The sequence below is a fragment of the Botryllus schlosseri genome, chromosome 1, assembly GCF_051294905.1.
Source record: "Botryllus schlosseri isolate E-star chromosome 1, Bs_hap1, whole genome shotgun sequence".
Lineage (NCBI taxonomy): Eukaryota > Metazoa > Chordata > Ascidiacea > Stolidobranchia > Styelidae > Botryllus > Botryllus schlosseri.
In genome coordinates, this window is record NC_137236.1 from 25379622 (window position 1) to 25400830 (window position 21209).

Below are 21209 nucleotides of genomic sequence, written 5' to 3' on the forward strand. Positions count from 1 at the left end.
ATAAACACAGCAGTATTTCAGCATTATATTTTAGTATACGTTACTAAATATTTAATATCCTTTCCTAATTTTATTATTGATGAAGAAATAAACATTTAACTGTAATCTTCTCGTTTTTATGCAGTCTACACGGCTATAGGAATACATCGCAGTGTTGGGATCAAGTCACTACCTTCGAGTCACGAGTCATTTCGAGTCATTGCACATTTTGACTCGAGTCAAGTCAAGTCAATCGATTTTCGAAGGTGACTCGAGTCAAGTCAAGTCACTCGTTTTATGGAGGTGACTCGAGTCAAGTCGAGTCAAGTCAAGTCAAGTCACGAGTCAAGTCACCATTCAAGTCAAATTGGTTTTTCGAAGTATGAGTGATGATTCAAAGTCATTACGTTTTGCTAGATATGTGAAAAACAGATGTATTGGTCATATATCTTGAATCAAATAACGATTATAAAGTCAAATATACATGCAAAATGGCGTTGCATCGCTCACACATATGTAGAGCAGCTAATCAAATTCGTGAGCTAAAACAGAGGATCGAATACGACGCGTCGAAAAGTAGAAACAAATTGATATGGTATAATACACTACCCATCTACACATTCGGGAGAATATAAACGCATGAACTATATTCGTTCGATTCGAATCATACAAGGGGGTTGGCTAAGGTGGACAGTGCGCGAAGTAAGCACTGAGAAACAGAGATACGTTGCTATTAGATTATGGTACTGATAGCACATAAACGTAAGCTGTCATCAGTTCGTTTTCGGTCAATTTAATTGTGATGTAACAAGGGGGATCAGTGAAAGTTATATTCAGTGATTGCTGGTCAGTCATTACTTGTTGCTCTCACAAGTGACACCGGCGTATCTCGAACAATCCGAACATACAAAAGATACAGGGATTTATTCGACAGCGTTTACTTGATGACTTGAAATTGACTCGTAAATTTTACTCCGAGTCACGAGTCAATGCCCATTTTTGAAGCTCCGAGTCAAGTCAAGTCAAGTCATTTCTTCACAGTGACTCGAGTCAAGTCAAGTCATACGAAAAAGTTGACTCGAGTCTGACTCGAGTCAAGTCATGACTCGAGTCATCCCAACACTGATACATCGTAGTGCCAACTAGGCTTAGGTAAATGCAGCGTCCTCCGTTGCTGCGCCGTATCCATGGCCACTGTCGACCAATCAGCGTAAAGTTTGGTTTACGGCCGTATAGCGCAACTATCAGCAAGTAAGCACATGCTGGCTATTGCGGACCACCGGATGAGTACCACTGCCCGGGAGTACTCTAGTGACAACCATGAAGTCACAATTTCATATCAGGATATGCCATTTTGACCAAACAAAATTTTTGAGTTCATTATCCCACTATACCCGATCTTGTGACGAGCAGTCACCGCTTTAAACCAAACTAATTTCGTTTCAGCGAGTCGAGCAAAGACCGGTAAAAATTGATGGTACATATATAACGTGCTGCTGGTTTTCGCCAGAATCAACATTGAGTTCACAAGTTTCTAGCATCATGATTTGGAATGCTCTCACTAACTAACTCATCGCTGATCCCGCTGTAAATACAGCGCCTTCAAAAAACCCAGAGGAAGAGAGAGCCAAACTCTAGACAGGTGGCAGCAGAGACCATAAAAAGTACGCAAGAAAGCGGAAAGACCTCAAAAAGACAGGAACATAATGAATATTACATTGCAGTAAAAAATGATCGAAGTGTGGATAAGAGCTAATTGTGTTAATAAAACAAACGAACTAATTCAACGCACTCGGAATTCTGGTTGGTGGATATTGCTGAGACACGGTTAGCTCGTTTAAAGAATTCCCTGATTTCCCCGATTTCTATGTGAATTGCGAGTTCTTCGAAACTATTTGGAGCAAAATTTACCAGATTTCATTTAATGTCCAATATTGTGTCTAACCGTTGAAGTCACACACGTGAAATATGCAGTGATCGCAGATAGTGAAAAGAATCTTTAGGGAAGAAGGTGATATTATCTCATTTCAAATGAAGCTTGAATATCTTTCATATTTACTGTTCCTGCATAATTTCGTCCTTTCATCATCCAGATACCGCGGTAGAATGCAAAGGGATGCTTCACCTTTGGTCCTCCCTCTGCACAGCGTCTCATTGCTATCGTCAAAAGTGGCATATTGTGGCTCGTCCGACCCATCGCTGTCAAAAAAAAATTCTGTTTTGCCGGATTGATTACTCGCCGATTAGTAGTCCAGTAGAAATTTCGTTCAACCGAGAAAAGAGTCTTATAAAGACGTATTATATGCTGTTGGAAAGATAATTTTTATCAGCTTTTCAATGCAGAGTTTTGTCATTCTCTTTTACCTTGGGGAAAGAAAGTTATGACCAAAAATGTGCCAGGGGGTAAAGCACTATTTTGCCGAACAATAAAATACAATTTTAAGCTAAAACACGATAACTTCGTAACAGAATACAACACCATAAATTGGACTATCCCTCTCAGGAAAGCAAACTAACAATCGAAATCAAAGATAACTTTAGGTAGCCTACTTATCATACGTTAAAGGGGCAAAAGTTGACCGAGACGGAGATAACACTGGTTTACAAATTTTATTGATTGACTTGGGCTAATTTATGGTTGCTGAATCCGATTCTATGCTAATAAATTCTCCATCACGTCAGATTTTCTCCGTATTAATTTTTCTCATTTTCAATAAGTAATCAAATTTCAGCTTTCGTTACTTACATCACGGTTAGAATACAATAGAAACAGATCAAATATTGCTATTGAAATCTTCTATCATGAAACCTGGGTTGTTGTAATACAGAATGAGTGAGTTTTTGGTGAACTGGAATACAGTGATTCTCTATCGTTGTTCAATCAGAAGCTCTTTTCGACCTATAAATTTACACTGGTCAACAAATTCAAAAAACCACACCAAATACCATACTGGAACAGAAGTAGATATGTTTTTAAATGGTATCGACGCTTTTTGTTTGTGTTATACAATATTAAACGCCAGTTCTATATGCAAAAAGCTTAATATTTTTGGCGGTTTCTGATTTGCCGTAATATTTTACTATGAACTTGAGCAGTGGTTCTACACCTTTTTGTATTCGCGGACCCCTTTTGGACCCGCATGGACCCCACGGACCCCCCCCCCCTCCCCCGAAGTTTTATTTCAAATTTAGTTCAATTATGGTACAATCGTCATCTGTCTTGTGCAAATGATATCTGTAGGCTAGTCATAAACAACAACAAAATTACTTTTCTTGAAAATAACAGCATTCTATTTATGCAGAAATTGGGTTGACTTTTATTATTCCAATGCTAATTTTTCAACTGCATTTTTTGAAATGCGTGGTCGTGTCTTTAAAATCCGCGCCTTCGATTTCATATCAACGAGTGCTAAAATTCTATTTAGACAAAGGAAGGTAGTGACGAATATCATAATAAGGCATAACGCTTCGGACGACACATTTGGGTATGATCGCAACAATGATGACACCAAAATTGACAAACACTTTTTTATTGAACTTATAACGTCAAGCCTATTAATTTATATCTAACAGCTTATCTTGAAGTTAATAATTAAATGGTTATGTAGGCCTATATCTCAGGAGAAAACAGATTTTTGTAAACACTTCGAAGTCACCGTGATTGACTTTACTTATCCAACAATTTATTTTTTACACAATGCCCAGCAAACCATCTCTCTACAGGCAAATATTTGTATCAGTGGGCTATTGGCAATTTAGCAACTAAAATGAGTCCACGCAGCAGGATATTGCATCTCAAACGGCCATCCTGCTGATGTGAGTTCTACTGTGATGAAGCAAAACTGCCTCGTGATTTTCCTAATTTGAAAAATATAAATTAGGTTATCAACTATTTTGTAAATTCGCTTCGCTTCGTGCACCCCCTAAAAAATGCTTCACGGACCCCCAGGGGTGCGCGGACCCCCAGTTGCGAACCACTGAACTAGAGTTTGTAGAAATGATTGGCGTTGCTACTCAAGTAGCACAAGTAAATCCCTATATTTTCTACTCCATTAACAGTATGAATAGTGATTTTTAGGATACGTGAAAACTACTTCAAGTGGCAGAAATATCTAAGTATATTTGGTCGGGGGGAGGGTGGTCGCATGCTTTCGACAGTTAGTCGGAGATGGCCACATATGAAATCGACACATTTATCTTATCTGGTAATGTTTATAATGACACAATATCCATTGGTAGAATATACGAAAATATATTCAGTTACCGCGCTTTAGGGGCTGTTAAGGCTAATTCATTTATGAAATAACATGCAGCCAACATCGTCACTGAGCGAAGCTTTGTTTGGAATACATTCGTGTTAAAATTAATGAGTGGGTGCAGTGCCAAATTCAATGTCGGCAGATATCTCCATGACATTCCCAGTTGATTTACTAGTTACCCTAAGCACTAAAACAAAACCCGATACAAATAACTTCCCGTATTGCCAATCACAGATGGGAATTCAGATTGCGTACATCTGGTTCGAAGCACATGGTATGAACCCTTCCTCGATGGCTGTTATAACAACCTTGATTTGATCCCGAATATAACACATGCAATTAATATATATATGTGATATCGAAGCGCAAAATATTTTCAATAGTAAAATCTCAACCAGAAAACAGCGACCGGACTTTGACCTTTTACCAGGACCGTAACTGCCGCACGCCAAATCGTTTAATTGGGGGTCCCGAGCTCGAAGTGGGCCCGATATTATGTCGGAGAATTAACATAAATTATTTATACATCACTTATTGACAATTTATGCAACCCTATTCAATTTTTTTTTTGCGCTGGCCGCGATTACATGTTGCCAAATTTTTGATTATTGAGTACCCTTCCCCCACGAAAAAAAGCAGGATTTAGAGAAAATAAAAATACGCATTTCGGCGTCGACCATTACCACGCCGCGATGCACGAAACCATACGAAGTATTTACCAATATGGTACTCTGAAAAGTGTGCTAATAGATCGCCTGCGAGAAACCTTGGCCGAAAGGGATTGCCCTTATGTTGACCGTGAACTTCGAAATAAATATAAGCCTATCTAATTGTCCATAGCTGCCTAAATGGCTCGTGTCTAATTATTCTATCGTGGCAATCTGAACCCCGCAGGTCAAACAATATTTCTCAGAGAAAAATTATCTGCCAGTGAAGAAATGCGAATTTTCGACAGAGCCACCACAAACGTTTCTTGGATCTTGCATGGTTTCTCAATAAATTACGGCATGATGTGTGGCTGTACGTCTCATGGCCATTTTCTTAATTTTTCAGAAAATTTCCGAACAGCGTTTCACGATTCAGTTTCAAAGCATGACCAATTACAGTGTCCAAGGTAGGGTTGCATTTTAAACAAACGGTGTTTTGAAACACTTTGTTTAAAACATATTTTAAACAAAAGCCTTATTAAAAAAAACGAATTGTATTTTTTCAAGTTATAAAATTATGCCATAAGTGTGTAAATACTTTGCAAAAACATGTTGTATGAGAAAACAGACGATCACCACCCAATTTAGCCGACGTATATCGTTATGGGATGGTTGAAACCCTAAAAAATAGGTGGTTCAACAGTTGTAGTGCAGATATTTTGTCAAAGGGGCTATATTTATCCTATGTTTTCAATGGTCGATTTCAATCCATTATGATGTCACAATTGAACATTCGTGACTTCATGGCTTGAAACCAAAAACAAAAAACAATAAAAAACATGTTTTAAATTAAGGTCTGGTTTTAAACATGTTTGTTTTTAATTTATTTTTGTTTTAAATGCATCCCTAGTGTAAAGGGTGTGTGGTACTATCACTCTCGCAAAACTAAGCTCCCAAATGACACAGTGAATCTCCAGTCCGATAGATTTTTCCACACTTAACACAAATTGCTGTTTCTTTTTGACTAAGCACAATCTAAAAAACAAGCAAGGTAAATGAAACAAACCATAATAAGTAAACAATAACTTAATGAAGTTATAACGAACAACGACAGCTCTACTTGCGCTCCCCCCCCCCCCGGCAATCCGCCTGTCTTGCTCACTCCTACTCGCTGAAACAGATATATAATTCTATTTTATTTTCATATATCCCTTTTGTGTCTATATCCTGCTTTTCTCTTGATAATTCATTAGTTTCTAACCTTTTGTTCATATTTTTACGTTAATTTTTTCCCTAATTTCAATTTTTACCCCTTGGCACGTTTTTGGTCACAACTTTCTTCCCCAAGGTGAAAAAGTGACAAAACCTATCATTGAAAAGCTGTTAGAATTATCTTTCCGACAGTATATAATACGTCTTTATAAGAATTTTTTCTAGGTTGACCAATTTTTAGACCAAATTCTACAGAAATATAGTGGAAGTAATGATACGCATGCATTTCGTGGAATATGGCTGGATAAACGACTTTGCGCCACTCTCCTCAGACTTCAAACAGGATATGATAATGGCCTTTGTGACATTGGTTATGTTTAGGAAATGGTAGATGGGGTGTTTCGTTAAGTGCAATAGACCATGCGTACACGGAACGTTTAAAAGAGCAGCTTAGCAGGTGTGAATCTGTTCTACATTAGACAACTAAGTGTTGGAGGTTTATCAAAGCTCCTCCTCGCCTCGTGAGCGTTGTCTTATAAAAACCCTAGAAGTGGGCCGTGCTACAAGTCGGCAGTAACGGAATATATATGAAAAATATCGGCCTGTCGTAAATGACCACCGTAGTCGACAAACACCATGAATACCATAAAACAAGCAAACAAACCAGACAACTAGTCGGACAGCCCGACGGTACATCTGGTTGTTTTTCAAGATAAACTATATGAGGCACTACATTGTGATGGTTAGGCGGGCATTTGAGGCAAACGATGTTTTAAAACACGTTGTTTAAAACATGATTTGAACAGTGTTTTGAACAAACGCTTTTCAAAAAGAAACATTTTTCCAAACGCTGTATAATTATACCATATTAATGTAAATACTATTAAAAAACATGTAGCATGAGCCTACGGACGACTTGGAGCCAATATAGTCGACGTATACGATATGGAGTTGCTGGAACCCTGGAGATCGTCGTCGATTCGACAGTATTAGCAGGTAGGTATAAGTAATTGGTACGAAATGGTTCTTCTGATGATGATGACCACCGACCGTAAAAATGCTGCATAATGATGTACTCCTGGTTGAAGATATTATGGTCTGTTTATGACAGTGGTCGGAAGCCTTTTTCGTCAAATGAGCAATGTTTACCCTATATATTCAAGTGTCAATGCAAATTTACTGTGACGTCACAAATAAAGATTCGTCACGTCATGGCTAGAAAAAGATGTTTTGAACAAGGCCACGTTTCAAACATGTTTGTTTTGATTGATTTTTGTTTTAAATGCAACCCTAGTAATGGTGCGAAATGACCTCTAAATCGGTGCACCATTTCCTTCCTAATCAAGCAACAACAACTTATCAAGAGTTTCAACTTCCCATGTCTCGTTGCAGGACAGTGGTACCATGATAGTAAATTCAACACTAAGTCAGATAAACGACGAACGTGTTGAACGTTTGAAGATAGTTGCATCACATGACGCACATCTCCGTGCGATGTTTGCGTTTGCAGCTAACTTTTCAATAATCTATCGCTCACAAAACCACAGCTATTCAGGTGTTTACACCAGCATCTGTTAAACATAGTTTTCCTCGATTTTTAGGTGAAATTTATAAGTTGATTGCCTAGTATTGTCAAGTAGTTGTGAGTTGAATATAAAATTAAATTTTCAAGACAATCACTGTATATTTGGCCACCAATTGAAGAATGTTACAATTTAGTCCTCGGTATTGACATTTTCATAATTCATAATACGTTTCCCACTTTGGAACTGAAAATTATTCATGCAAAACATATAGTCAATTTTCGCGAAGTTCTATTCAGTGATCTTAAATTTACTAGATAGGAAAATATCTGATTAGAAATGTACCGTTTGCTTGAGTAAACCATGTAATTTAGTAGTTCGCCAGGAATGATGGTTACCTGCAATCTTTCTCTCCGTCGCAAAAGTATGAAACTGGTATACAGCCAGATCCATCGCGGCATTCGAAATCTTCTTCGGCGCATTTCGTTCCTAGCGAAATATTGAACAGATAAATTAAATCGTATATTTTGTTTCTACATGTAATGGACGGCCAGAATCCTTTCACTACGGACTCTTGGGATATCATTAAACCTATATGTTAATAGCAACCGTTTACTTCCATACTAGCGTAAGTGCTTTAAAAAAAAATTAACTTTCTGGTACTAAGCTGGTCATCAGGGTAGTCCAAAATTTGAGAAATCTCAAAAATGATGGGTAGCAATGTCTCATTCTACAGATTATTGATAAAAAAAATCGGCAATGAGCCTGGAACAAGCTCACAGGAAAGTTGTTAAGATTTGTCGCAAAGCGTTTGTAAGTAGCTACCGACGAGTGGGCGTGCCAGCGACCATAGAACGGCGACAAGACTAGTAATAACGAAATCACCGCTCTTGATTGGCGAATCGGCTATGCTTCAATGATCACGACGGTGGTGGCTTGCTGATTAGTCGTTAAAGGAGTCTTATAACGGCAATGATTCTGTAAGCGCATTGTAGGTTGGTTGCCAAATAATGGTATAGGATTAACTCAGGACATCTGGAGTTACGAAATACATGATGATGAACAAACAACAGCTGCTTCAAACAAACTTGAAGCATGACTGGCCTCAGGGTTGGATTATCCGGATAACGGTTAACCGGTTAACCTCCGGTTTTTTATTACCCGATATCCGGATATAAATCTGCCGGTTAACCGGATAAAATAGCATCGTTTAGGAAGCTTCAATAAGTCGTATAATCAGTGTTGCGCGCGGCCAATTAGCGAGAAGCGTGTCGCCAATTAGTCAGTGCAGTGTGTAACGCGACGCAATCTCCCGCTGAGAAGATCGCCAGATTAGGTCATTGATTGCCGCGAATTCGGCTATCGTTGCTGGCCTGATTTTTCGAGTCTCCAAGATGCCCATAGTTCCGCTGGCAGAATCACATCTGATCACGATATTATCACTGGCCTACACAATCGCATCTGCAATAGGCATGATACGAACGATAGATATCGTCGCTGGCGTAACCAGCGAGTCTAGGCCCCGGCATGCGTTGGCTCGTATCTCTTGGTGGCTTGGAGACTATATGCCGGTAAGACTATTTTGATCAGCGATTGTGATTAATGAGTGACATCGCGAAACCGAATGACATCGAATGTTCGCATTACGCAAACATGTTCGTGCGCGCAAGCGTAATTTATTTCCGCTGATACTAAATTCGAAAAAAAATCCAAACCCCCTCGTTTTATTTAAAACACCCCCCCCCCCCCCGTTATTTTTCGGCTGGCTACGGGCCTGATCATGTGAATTTCCTATGGAGGAATTAGAACGAGCTATCATGTCGGCCTCAATTCCAGTATCAACTACTTGTCCTTCCATTACTGGACAACTAAACAGAAGAATGTGCCAAAAGAAAGCGCTGCTTACTATATTCAGCCCATTTTGTGGAAGCAGAAAGGGCATTTAATACGTGTGGACTCTTTGTTACAAAACTCCGGTCCCAGCTACAGGATGCCACTATTGATGCAGTGTACTTTATTAGAAGGGAGTTGCAGAAGCAGTGAACATTAAATTTGCGTGATTTTTCTTGTACTAGCTCGCACTGCGCGTGTACGTATAAATCTACAATAACACTGTTTAATGATTTTGCGATCCATTTTTCATGCAGACGTCATGAAATCGATCATCTCACTTAGCATTAATTATCCGGTTAACCGGTTAGCTAAATTCCAAATATACGGATATATCCGTTATCCGGATAGTGAAAATTATTGATATCCGAACTAACTCTAACTGGCATATTGTGAAGGAAACCACTGTAGCCTACATGGCTGTACTGACCGAGGGAAAGCGCAGAACCCGATGAGAAATATTGCAAAGGCGCTTGTGGCGAACGAATTTTTCGTTTCAGAAGGGATTCATTATCTTGAATACAAATATAAAGCTTAACAATGACACTACTTTGTCTGATCTGATTAGGCTCCAGCCGTGGTATATAATTGAAGTCTTGAATGCTCTAGGGATTTGCTGAATAAGCCGTTTATGCTGGGGACTTATAAGATTTTTACAGAAAAATGAATTCACTCATAAGTGCTGTCATAGTCGACAATGATGCCGCAGAAAGAGGTATTAAAGCAAGTACAGACTATGCTGGTATGACCAGTAGGGGTATTCAAAAATGAATATTTTTTCTCAAATCGTACTGGCTACTTGATACAATTGTTAGGTTACCTAATTTAATCCTACACACCAAATTTGGTTCAATTCCAACCAGTAGCCACATTGCTACAGGAAAAGAAAGTTTCTATTTATAATATAAAAATAAATACCAACAAATTTGAAAATTTACTGTTCAACCCATGAAAGTGTTAGGTTGTCTATAGAAACGATGTTCACCAAATTTGGTTCAATTCGAACCAGTATAAGCGAAGTTATTGTCGTCGAAAAATTTGGATTCGAATAAAATAGTATTTTCGGTGGGCACCACTATAATAAATAATTAAAGAATTGGTTACCGTAAATATACTATCTTATTCATAATCCAAATTTTTCGACGGCTATAACTCCGCATCCACTGGCTGGAATTGAACCAAATTTGGTGAACATCGTTTCTATAGACAACCTAACACTTTCATATGGTGAACAGTAAATTTTGAAATTTTTGTTATTTATTTTTATAATATAAATAGAAACTTTATTCTCCTGTAGCAATGCAGCTACTGGTTGGGAATTGAACCAAATTTGGTGTGTAGGATTAAATTACGTAACCTAACAATTGCATCAAGTAGCCAGTGCGATTTCAGAAAAATGAGCTATTTTTGAGTATCCCTATGACCAGCAAAACGACAGTTTGCTGGTATATAGCTTAGTACATCCTGAATGAATCTTGAATCATTTTCGGCTGCATCCCTACAAATGCTGGAATCACATCTGACGTGGATTTAAAACGAGCTAAAAATGCGTCGAAGCAGTGGTATAGTTTGACTTCTTCCGGGTTCCAATAAATAAGCTCTCTGGTCGGCCCATGTAACATCTTCTGAGCAGATAAGATTTTGTGCGGGATCCATCTCACATATGGTGTGCTGCACCAGTTTGCGATGACTAATATACTTTACCTACGCCAAGAAAAGTAGGAGCACTGACTTAATTGCGACCATATCCGACTAGGTATTGCTCGGATTTAAATGTAGGTCTAAAAGTACATTATCATTCGTCATTTAGACTGTCATGCCAGCAATTGACTAAGCTGTACGTACAAGCAAACTATCTTTTTTTGGTCGTGCCAGCATAGTCTGTGCTTACCTTTACACATCTTTCTACAGCATTATTGCCGGCTTTAACAGCACTTACGGGTGAATTCGTTTTGATGTAAGAGTCTAATAAGTCCGCAGCATAAACGGCTGATTCAGCCAATCCTTCGAGCATTCAAGACTTCAATTATATACCACGACTGGAGCTTAATAAGATCAGACAAAGTAGTGTCATTGTTAAGCTTTATATTTGTATTCAATGATGATGCATCCCTTCTGGAACGAGAAATTCGTTCGCCAGTTGCATAAGCACCGTTGCAATATTTCTCGGCGTGTTCCGTGCTTTCTCTCGATCAAAACGGACATGTAGGCTACGGTGGTTTCCTTCACAATCAGCCAGTCATGCTTTAAAAGTTTATATGAAGCAGCTGTTGTTTGTTCATCATTATATATTTAGTAACTCAACATGTCCTGAATTGATCTTAAATCGATGTCTGCCAACCAATGTACAATGCGCTTACAGAATCACCGCCGTTAGCAGACTCCTTTAACAACTAATCAGCAAGCCACCACCGTCGTGATCATTAAAGCATAGCCGATTAGCCAATCGAGAGCCGTGATTTCGTGATTACTAGTCTTGTTGCCGTTCTATGGTCGCTGGCACGCCCACTCGTTGGTAGCTACTTTCAAACGCTTTGCGGCGAATCTTAACGACTTTCCTGTGAGCTCATTTCAGGCTTGTTGCTGTTTTTTATCAATAATGTATAGAATGGGACATTGATAACGATCATTTTTGAGAATTTCTAAATTTTGGACAACCCTACTGTTCAACGAATAGTTACGGTGAATGTAAGGAACAGAAATATGTGTATTTCAGTGGGTTTTCAGCGTTTACATCTCCACTATCGCGTTCGATTCCTGCTGCCTGTCTCCATTGAACTCAACCGCAGCCGATGGTAATCGGCAGTCGAACTCGGGCGGATTCCATTGATGTTGCTATCTCAAATTGTGATGGAAAATATATTGTTATTTACAAATTACTATAATTTCGCTATTTCCCTTTGGTTTCTGTCAGATCTGAGGAATGAAGCCCAAACGTAGGGACGTAATCCAGATGGCTGGGAGCCACATGCTCACGGTAGAGATTACTCGTGAAATTCAGTTTGCACCATAAAAACTTTGAGTGGACCATATATCACGTCGAAATGATTAGATGTTTGTTCATAGTTACCAGCTTTACACAAAGTATTTAGGCGTTTTTGTGACTCAGGCGGGAGGATACAAAGTGCGTGTGGATAACGTGATCTTCTGCACATCCTGCCATCGTTATAATCATCTTCGGAAGCATATTGCTCGTCGGATCCGTCTCTGACAAAAAAAAAGCTTTGGGTTATATTTCATATTCTGACGCACACGGTTGATCGCGTTGGGTCGTCGCAACGAAACGGACAATTCTTCTCTATCTGGCATCAGTAAACATTATGATTCGTATATTAAGTCTCATTTCGCGTTAGCTCTGTCCCAAAGTTTCTATCAAACTGATCTTCTTTCTTCAATATGCTTTAGGCTCACCAACAAATGCAACATATTCAACGTATTATACTCTGCTATGTTCTGAAAAAATGATCATCAGGGGTGGTCATGAATGACTTATTTATACTCTTTGAAGTACTCAAGTAGATTTTGCTAGCTTGCACCGTGCTTGAATACATTGTTTTATTTAAAGCTACTAACTGTTCACACTTCGGATTATGAAGCGGAAAATTGTTTCGTGATAAGTTTGCATCACTATAATCACTATAATCCCCATAAGAAATAGCAGTCATAAGAAACGCTGATTATATTTCATCGGCGAACTATGTCTCTCGATACCTTTTTCCTACCGCATTAGCCTTGAGCCTCGTTTGCTCGTATCATATGCTTCAATGCAAAACATGGGCACCATAATGCTGAGCAAACTAACGGCAACAATATTTATGGCAGAAATGATTAAACTTCGTTAATGGATCGGACCGCCATGTTAATTACGATGTAGTTGTAGAAATCATAGTCACTTAATTTATTTTCAATTGCCACTATATAAATAGTCATTTGAATGTTGATTTTCTTTTGACGGCCATGCAGACGTTAGTATTTATTGGATTAACATCTGGATTAGAGTGTAAGGAAGAATTTTAATCCTGCAAAACTATTTTTAAATAATTTTTCTTACCGAACATTTATATTTCACTCGATTCCAATATATGTATAAATGGAATAGATACGTGTGCGAATGCTCCGGGCATCAGACTTGTACAAACTACTGGATTTTCAAAAACCACGACTAGAACTATAGCTAGAACTACTCAATTTTTAAAACTCGCAACTATAACTAGAACTATAGAACTACCTGATTTTCAAATCCCGCAACTAGGTTGATGATAGTTTAGTTTGTCTAAGTCTGCTGTCTGAGTAGCTTTACTGGTAGTCGTACAGATTGCAACATACATATGGTATCAACATTGCACACATTTGATAGACTTTTGTTTTGTGACTCACTGAAAATTAAGATTTCTCCGAAGGCTTGTAGATTAGCGTAGGACAAACCAGGGTATTTTACGGCCCGCGGGTCGAATTCAGATCATACGTGGGAGGTCCGGAGAAATTTTGAAGAAAAATAAAATATGTCCCAAAAAAACCTACTTCATGTTGATTTACGAAATAATTTGGATTGAAGCTGGTCATTAGGGCAGTCCAAAATTTGAGAAATCTCAAAAATTATGGGTAACAATGTCTCATTCTATAGATTATTGATGAAAAAAACAGCACTGAGCCTGGAATAAGCTCACAGGAAAGTCGTTAAGATTTGTCGCAAAGCGTTTGAAAGTAGCTACCGACGAGTGGGCGTGCCAGCGACCATAGAACGGCGACAAGACTAGTAATAACGAAATCACGGCTCTTGATTGGCTAATCGGCTATGCTTCAATGATCAAGACGGTAATGGCTTGCTGATTAGTTGTTAAAAAAAGTCTGCTAATGGCGATGATTCTGTAAGCGCATTGTAGGTTGGTTGGTTAATAATGATATAGAATTAATTCAGGACATCTTGAGTTACGAAATACATGATGATAAACAAACAACAGCTGCTTCACACAAACTTAAAGCATTACTGGCTTATTGTAAAGGAAACCACCGTAGCCTACATGCCTGTATAGACCAAGGGAAAGCGCAAAACCCGGGGAGAAATATTGCAAAGGCGCTTGTGGCGAACAAATTTCTCGTTTCAGAAGGGATGTATTATCATTGAATACGAAGCTTAACAATGACACTACTTTGTGTGATCTTATTAGGCTCCAGCCGTGGTATATAATTGAACTCTTGAATGCTCTAAGGATTTGCAGAATAAGCCGTTTATGCTGGGGACGTATTTGCTGCCTATCATTTTCAGAAAATAGTTGCCCATCTACGGGTTGCCAAGTCATTGAAAACTTAGAACCGTACAGAACTTGATTTCATTCTCCTTGTAAACACATTAATTTTGATTTTCTCGGAAATATCAGACATTGAATCGACATTTCAATGCAACTAGGTTTCGAGATTGAAATGGGAGAGATTTCGACCCCAAAAAGTCACCCGTCGGCTACGCCACTGTTAGCAGTGATGACTCTGAGCGACCAACAGCTGCACATAGTTTACAAACATCATTCAACGGAACACCGGCATCTCAATTCGCCAAAAACCACGACACATGTTTTCTAGTTGTTCGGAAACTAATATTTTTTTCTAATGTGCAACTAGAACTAGAACTACTGAATTTTCAAAACCCGCAACTACGACTAGAACTAGAACTAATGAAAAAATTGATAGTTAGTTGACCATCAACTAACTAAATGTTTAGTTTGTTCAAGTCAACCGGGCATACCTTTGCGAACTGGAATAACCTTCTCATATTCATAACTAAAAAATATGAATTACTTATTCACGACGTCAGTCGAAAGAAAGGGAAAAACATTCGGTTTTCACAACAAAACAACTCGCATTATAAGATTGATAAAAATCATTAGCTTTATAGGCCCTAATACACACATACTCTCTGCAGTATATACCTTAGTAGCACTGTGTTGTATGTCTATAGCAGTGGTTCCCAACCTGTGGTACGCGTACCACTAGTGGTACGCGAAGGTCTTTTAGGTGGTACGCGAGTAGATTTTGTTTTTTGTTCGACCGAATAGAGTTATTAGTAAAGATCTTTTTTTTTTCAACCTCTTGAATGAATTTCATCGATATTATTAGTAGTTTCAGATATTAGTCTCAAATATTTATCAATTGTCAGCCCATGTTATCAAATTAACAGGCGTAGCTGATGGAGCGGGTGTCTTCAAAAATCTTAGACATAAAATAAGTGATGATGCACTTTGTTGCATGATCTTATATTTCTCGACCTCCCATTATAGGATTGTCGGTACAGTAAAAATTTATTAGAATCACCCCAACGTACCAGAAGTACCTTCATTCGTGAGACGCACTCGATTCTAACTTGATATTTATTTATGGCGTAACTTATGTAGGTGGTACGCGGGCACTGCATAAAACCTCGAAATGGTACGTGGGTGGGAAAAGGTTGGGAACCACTGGCCTATAGTATACCAATTCTTTATAAATATTTAAAAGGTCACACGGCTTCTTATTCACCAGTGGAACAATCATGTGAACTCAATTGAAGGCTTTAGGCCAGGGATGTCGAACTCATCTCAGGTCGCGGGCCGTATTCAAATTGCCGGCATGACCAGTCAAATGCTTCCAAAATGTTACCTCCAACTCCAAATCCCTATTTTCACTATATTATCACGCCCCCGTATACATAATAATACACACGGACCATGGGGACTCTATAGCAGCATCTTTATTCGCAAACAATGGAATTGGCAAAAATGTGATTGCCGGACGGCTGAATACAATCGTTAACCGCTAGAAAAAATACGGGCTTTAACGACGATACAAGTTGGCATATTTTTATTCCCAGTTGTTTTAGTCGTGATGAGGCGTTTGTCCTGCGTATGCGTTGTGAGAAATATACGAGAGATTTAACCGTATAGACTTGGGCTTGGACTTGGACTTGGACTTGGACTTGGACTTGGACTTGATTCATTATGGAAAATCACCATTCGGTTTTCTCTGCGAGCCGGTGACTTTTGAGTCAGATGAAGCACACCAGTGCGACCGCATAGATTTGAATTGGGTCTTTATTCTTTGTGTAGCTATTATATTATTCATGTCACCTGTATATAACGGTTTATCATTAGCATTCTCGATTCACTGAATACCAACATTTAGGCTCAATGAGCACCTTTTTGCCTTCTCGCATTTAGGTGTATCAATGTCAGTGACTGTATCTAATTGTGACTAAGATGGAACCGCAACACTGATCTCGGAAGTATGCGTTTTGGCCTATTCATACATTCGACATATGCCGAATACGGGGATTATTGTTTTAATAAACTCCAAATCTCAACATTTGTTAGGAATGTGCCGGATAACAAAAGCAGTTGTCCATCCACTCGAAACTCGAAATTGCTTCGCGTGTCGGATGAAATCGTCTGTCGCGCCTAATGTTTGACACCCCTGCTCTAAGCGGCTCATCACCCGTGCTAAGCGCTATGATTCGCGTACTTACATCCGAATTAAGCATTAGACTACTTGTTCTTATTCGAGCCCCTTTTCCACCATCAACGAGAACTATGTTTTCGAAACTTTCCCTCAACGTCGCTATATCCCGAAACAACGAATTGTCGCACCGCAGCATCCAAACTTGTAATGCAAGCTAAGCACGTCGGTGGATAAGATATTTCTATCACATATCTGATGAACCTATATTATTGCAACAAAGTACAATTGAATAGGTATGGTGAATAAAATTATTTTGATTGCGATTTTAAAAATTCATTCACACATATATATATTCACGCAGATTTCCATATCATCCATAATGTAATGATGTGATGAGTAGAGTTATGCTCTGATGCTTGATTCGGAATCGGAACCGGCAAGTAATCTAATTTGCACAACCCTATGTCACCTGCAATGTCGCACTCCGTCGCAGTACTTATTGATGCGAATGCATTTACTTTCGTCTCTGCATTCGAATTCACGTTCCCCACATCTTCGACCTGAAATCATATTGTGTGAATATCAATAGCTCCGAATATCGAAAAATCATATTCTAATCTCGAGTATTTGAAAAGCTTCTTGGAGGTACAGAACTTCAATATACAATTGAATAGTATATTCATATTGAAATGAACCCGAATATTTTCGGCTGACACTCGTCAGGGGTAATCGTCAGCAACTAGTTTAGAATTGAAAAGAACATTGTGTATCAACAATCGTATCACAAATCTCGAATAACAGACCAAAATTGTGACAATTTGTAAGCTCCGTTTTCCGCGCGGCCTTGTCAGGGGCTGCCGTATCAGAGAATATGTTTGAAGCAAACAGACAAAATGTAAATGCACGTACACATTTATAGGAAGGATTAGGGCAACTATATATAAAGTAAAAGATAATCACGCAATGTTGGATTTCTAGAACTATAGTGAGCGATTATCACACATGCAATAACACTTACCTTGTACGCTTGCAACAGCTATGATTAAGGCGAAGTCCAAAAAATACATCGACGACATCACTGTGTAAAACGAACGCTAGTGACGTCACTGAGAGGGTCTCGGAGACGAAAAACCCAGAAGCTGGGGCTTGGTCAGAAAAATATCTATCGACCGTAATACACCTGGCGGTTAAGAGGTTGTTACAATCCGTAATAATTTATTCGTTGTTATACCGTAAAAGCACATCAAGATGTTGAAATGCACATTTGTTGATAGTAGCGTTAGCCTATGCTTCGTTATTATATTTCCAATAACCAATGTTTATTGCGTACTTAAAATTTGATAAAGAGCTTATGTTATCTGCATGCAATATTTGACAAAATGTTTGGTGGTATAGTATAGTCAGAGGTAATGCTAGTCTAATTCACTACGGGAGAATACGTCCAAATCCCCAGTTTACAAAACGTGTGTAGTGGATTTCACCTTTAAGTCAACATTAGCTAATTCGCCCACTTCAAAGAGCTTTTGATTATTTCCTTCTACGGAAATTGTTCAAATACAATATGAAACAGTATGACCTCTTGAATTATCAATCCACGTTACCTTACACGTCAGGGGAATGTTTGCTCAAAAGTGAGGTTTTTGAAATTTGTTCATAGCTTTCGATTAAAATTTCCCAATTATGCTGCCGACGCCAGGTATGATACTTGACTGTCATAGATAATCGGAACACCGGTTACCTACGAAATTGCACCGGAATATTTCAGACAGATCACATACTATGCCATGAGTAATAAGATAAATTTAAACTTTTTCTATACATACGCGATATACGATGATTCAGTGTATAACATGATCTTAATAATTCCACACAAAATATTAGAACTGTGTGTGACGTTCTAAAACTTCGCAATCAATCGTTTCTGCATTGAACACTAGCTTAAAACACATCAAAAATCATATCTGAATGATTCCTCAAATAATCCTACCTAAATATAGCCGGACTGGCTCAGTGAAACCGAAACTCCAGCATCAGATGGAAATCTTGAGAAAATAGCTTACCCCTTGCCATTATAAATAAATTAAATACAAATAAATGAGAAGGCATAAATCAAATCCGGCCACTTCTGGCAACGCGCTAATATTGAAGTATGTAGGGCCTGCGCAAGATCTAATGGTTCGCGATTCCAGACGCATTTATTTCAAATTCATACCTAACAAAGGCGTAAACATCTCCCTTTGCTTTGAGGATGTGACCATTGATAAAAATTAATCAGTGATCAAGTTACAATACATTGAACAAGGGTAGGGATTTTGTGGGACATGAATTCGAGTTTTCCACAAAGCACTATACTATTCACAAAATCGTTTAGAAACCAAGCAAGACGCATAGACGCATAGCTTGCATTTTACCAATAACAATGGACCATTGCAGTGGCATTGACCAGCTACGGAACCTATGCGAATTAGCACAATACATGGCTTGATATTCCAGATGTCAAACTATTGAAAGAACGGAAGAAGTGTTATAGTACAATACACGGATGCTATATTTCCAAACAGTAACATTCGTGAATGCAATCTACAGACTATGCACCAACTTCTCATTGATTTCATGAAGCTAGTATCTTTAGTTTGAATTTGACCAAGAGTCCCTATATTTGCTACAGATATGGGCCAACAGCTAAAACAAATACAATTTATATTTAGTAACTTAACGATCCACTTTGGTCTATTCAACCCTATAATTATATTGATTTTAATAGGAAATCAGCGTGATATATTTTACATGCTGTAACATAAACGAACATGGACAATGTATCGTAATCTAACCAGCATGAAAAAAGTGGCGAGATGGCGAAGTGGTATGATCTACAGTTGCAGAACCGATGGGTTAGGGGTCCGACTAAGGTCTACTCCCTAATTCCTAGCTTGTGTAGGTTTATCTAGGCTCCTCCTCGCCGTCTTATCCGCGTCTGTGGCGTGTTATGAAATGCCTAGCACATACAGAATCATATTTAAAAATATCGGCCTGCTGTAATAGCCATTGTAGTAGAAAACGCAGTAATTACCATTAAAAACAACAGGAACCACACCAAGCATTAACTGATATTGTTAATTTATCTACTTGAAGCTTTATAATACAGACTGTCATCGGTGACGAACTAACAGTTACGATTGCGAACCGCGACCTCTTCTACGTAAGCCACAGGACGCCACGTATCACCACAATTACAGTTACATACAGATCGTAGGTAATTCCCTGAAGGAAATGAGGGCCAAGGTTGGCGTATCATCAAGAATCGTATGAGTAAGATGTGTGTCTTGACCTGCGGCAAACTGGCAGCACTTTTCATGGGATCACACAAAAAATCATATTTGAAATTTCCAAGTCAGCTTTACTTTCTTTTTTGCATTGTAATATAAGTGTTACTTGTGTACTCGAGTTTTTTACTCGGGTGGAATTCGAACATACCAGGTACTCGATCTGGTCCAGGCCTAATTATGACATTAAATCAAACCAAATTGGTAAATATTCACGGTAGTTATTTACAAACCAGAGCTAAATCGACGAAAGTAGTACTATATAGTTTGAAATTTTTAGATAAAAGCGTTGACATAAATAAGGGTTGGTGATCAAAATACTTATCTGCGCTAGATTCACAACTACTAAACCGTTGTGTCTTCGATGAGTAAAATAATGGTATTTGGTAAAATGTTCATTTCGAATCTTCAGTTCTGTTTTCCAGTGCTACGCTGTTCATCAAGTTTTCATAAAATACATTTTCGCATGGGGCATATGCGCATGAGGCATATGCATTTACGCTGGTATCTGATTTCTATAGAACTATTAATTAGTGGCAATCGCTATTTCCTCGTGTGACTTGCTTTTATGCGTAATCGAGTGTTCCGCGATCTGCCCCAACTAATGTCTATCTGTTATCTGAAATCAATCATATTTACGAGCGATGGCAGTTGCTTGGGTTCAGCAGCATTGGATTCGCATTGGAGCTTCGTTGTATTAAATAACAATTTCCTACAACGGCATACAGATACAACTAAACAATAGAACGTATGGCTCGTGATATCTAAGGGATGAATAGAATTTCCTATGCGTTGCTGTTGTTACTGTTCGTGGTATTCATCAGGGCATGGTATGGTATGGAATGGGAATTTTCCATACTCCATACCCGCTCAATCGCTCCATACCATACTTGACAATTTTCCATACCAAAGCAACATTCTTCCATATCATATTTGATACTTTTTTCATGC

At 38.6% G+C, this 21209-nt stretch overlaps 1 protein-coding gene across 1 annotated transcript in view; it reads right to left on the bottom strand.

Moving 5' to 3' along the window:
* LOC145445975 (uncharacterized) overlaps positions 1 to 18940 on the bottom strand; it is a 103973-nt gene extending 85033 nt beyond the window's left edge. The window contains exons 1-5 of the mRNA XM_080324149.1: positions 17954 to 18940; positions 17405 to 17495; positions 12581 to 12717; positions 8019 to 8109; positions 2039 to 2178 (exon numbers count right to left, since the gene is read on the bottom strand). Of these exons, the coding sequence (XP_080180275.1) occupies positions 2039 to 2178; positions 8019 to 8109; positions 12581 to 12717; positions 17405 to 17495; positions 17954 to 18011 (517 nt within the window). The 5' untranslated portion in view covers positions 18012 to 18940. The remainder of the gene's footprint in view (positions 1 to 2038; positions 2179 to 8018; positions 8110 to 12580; positions 12718 to 17404; positions 17496 to 17953) is intronic.
* Positions 18941 to 21209: the final 2269 nt, after the last annotated feature.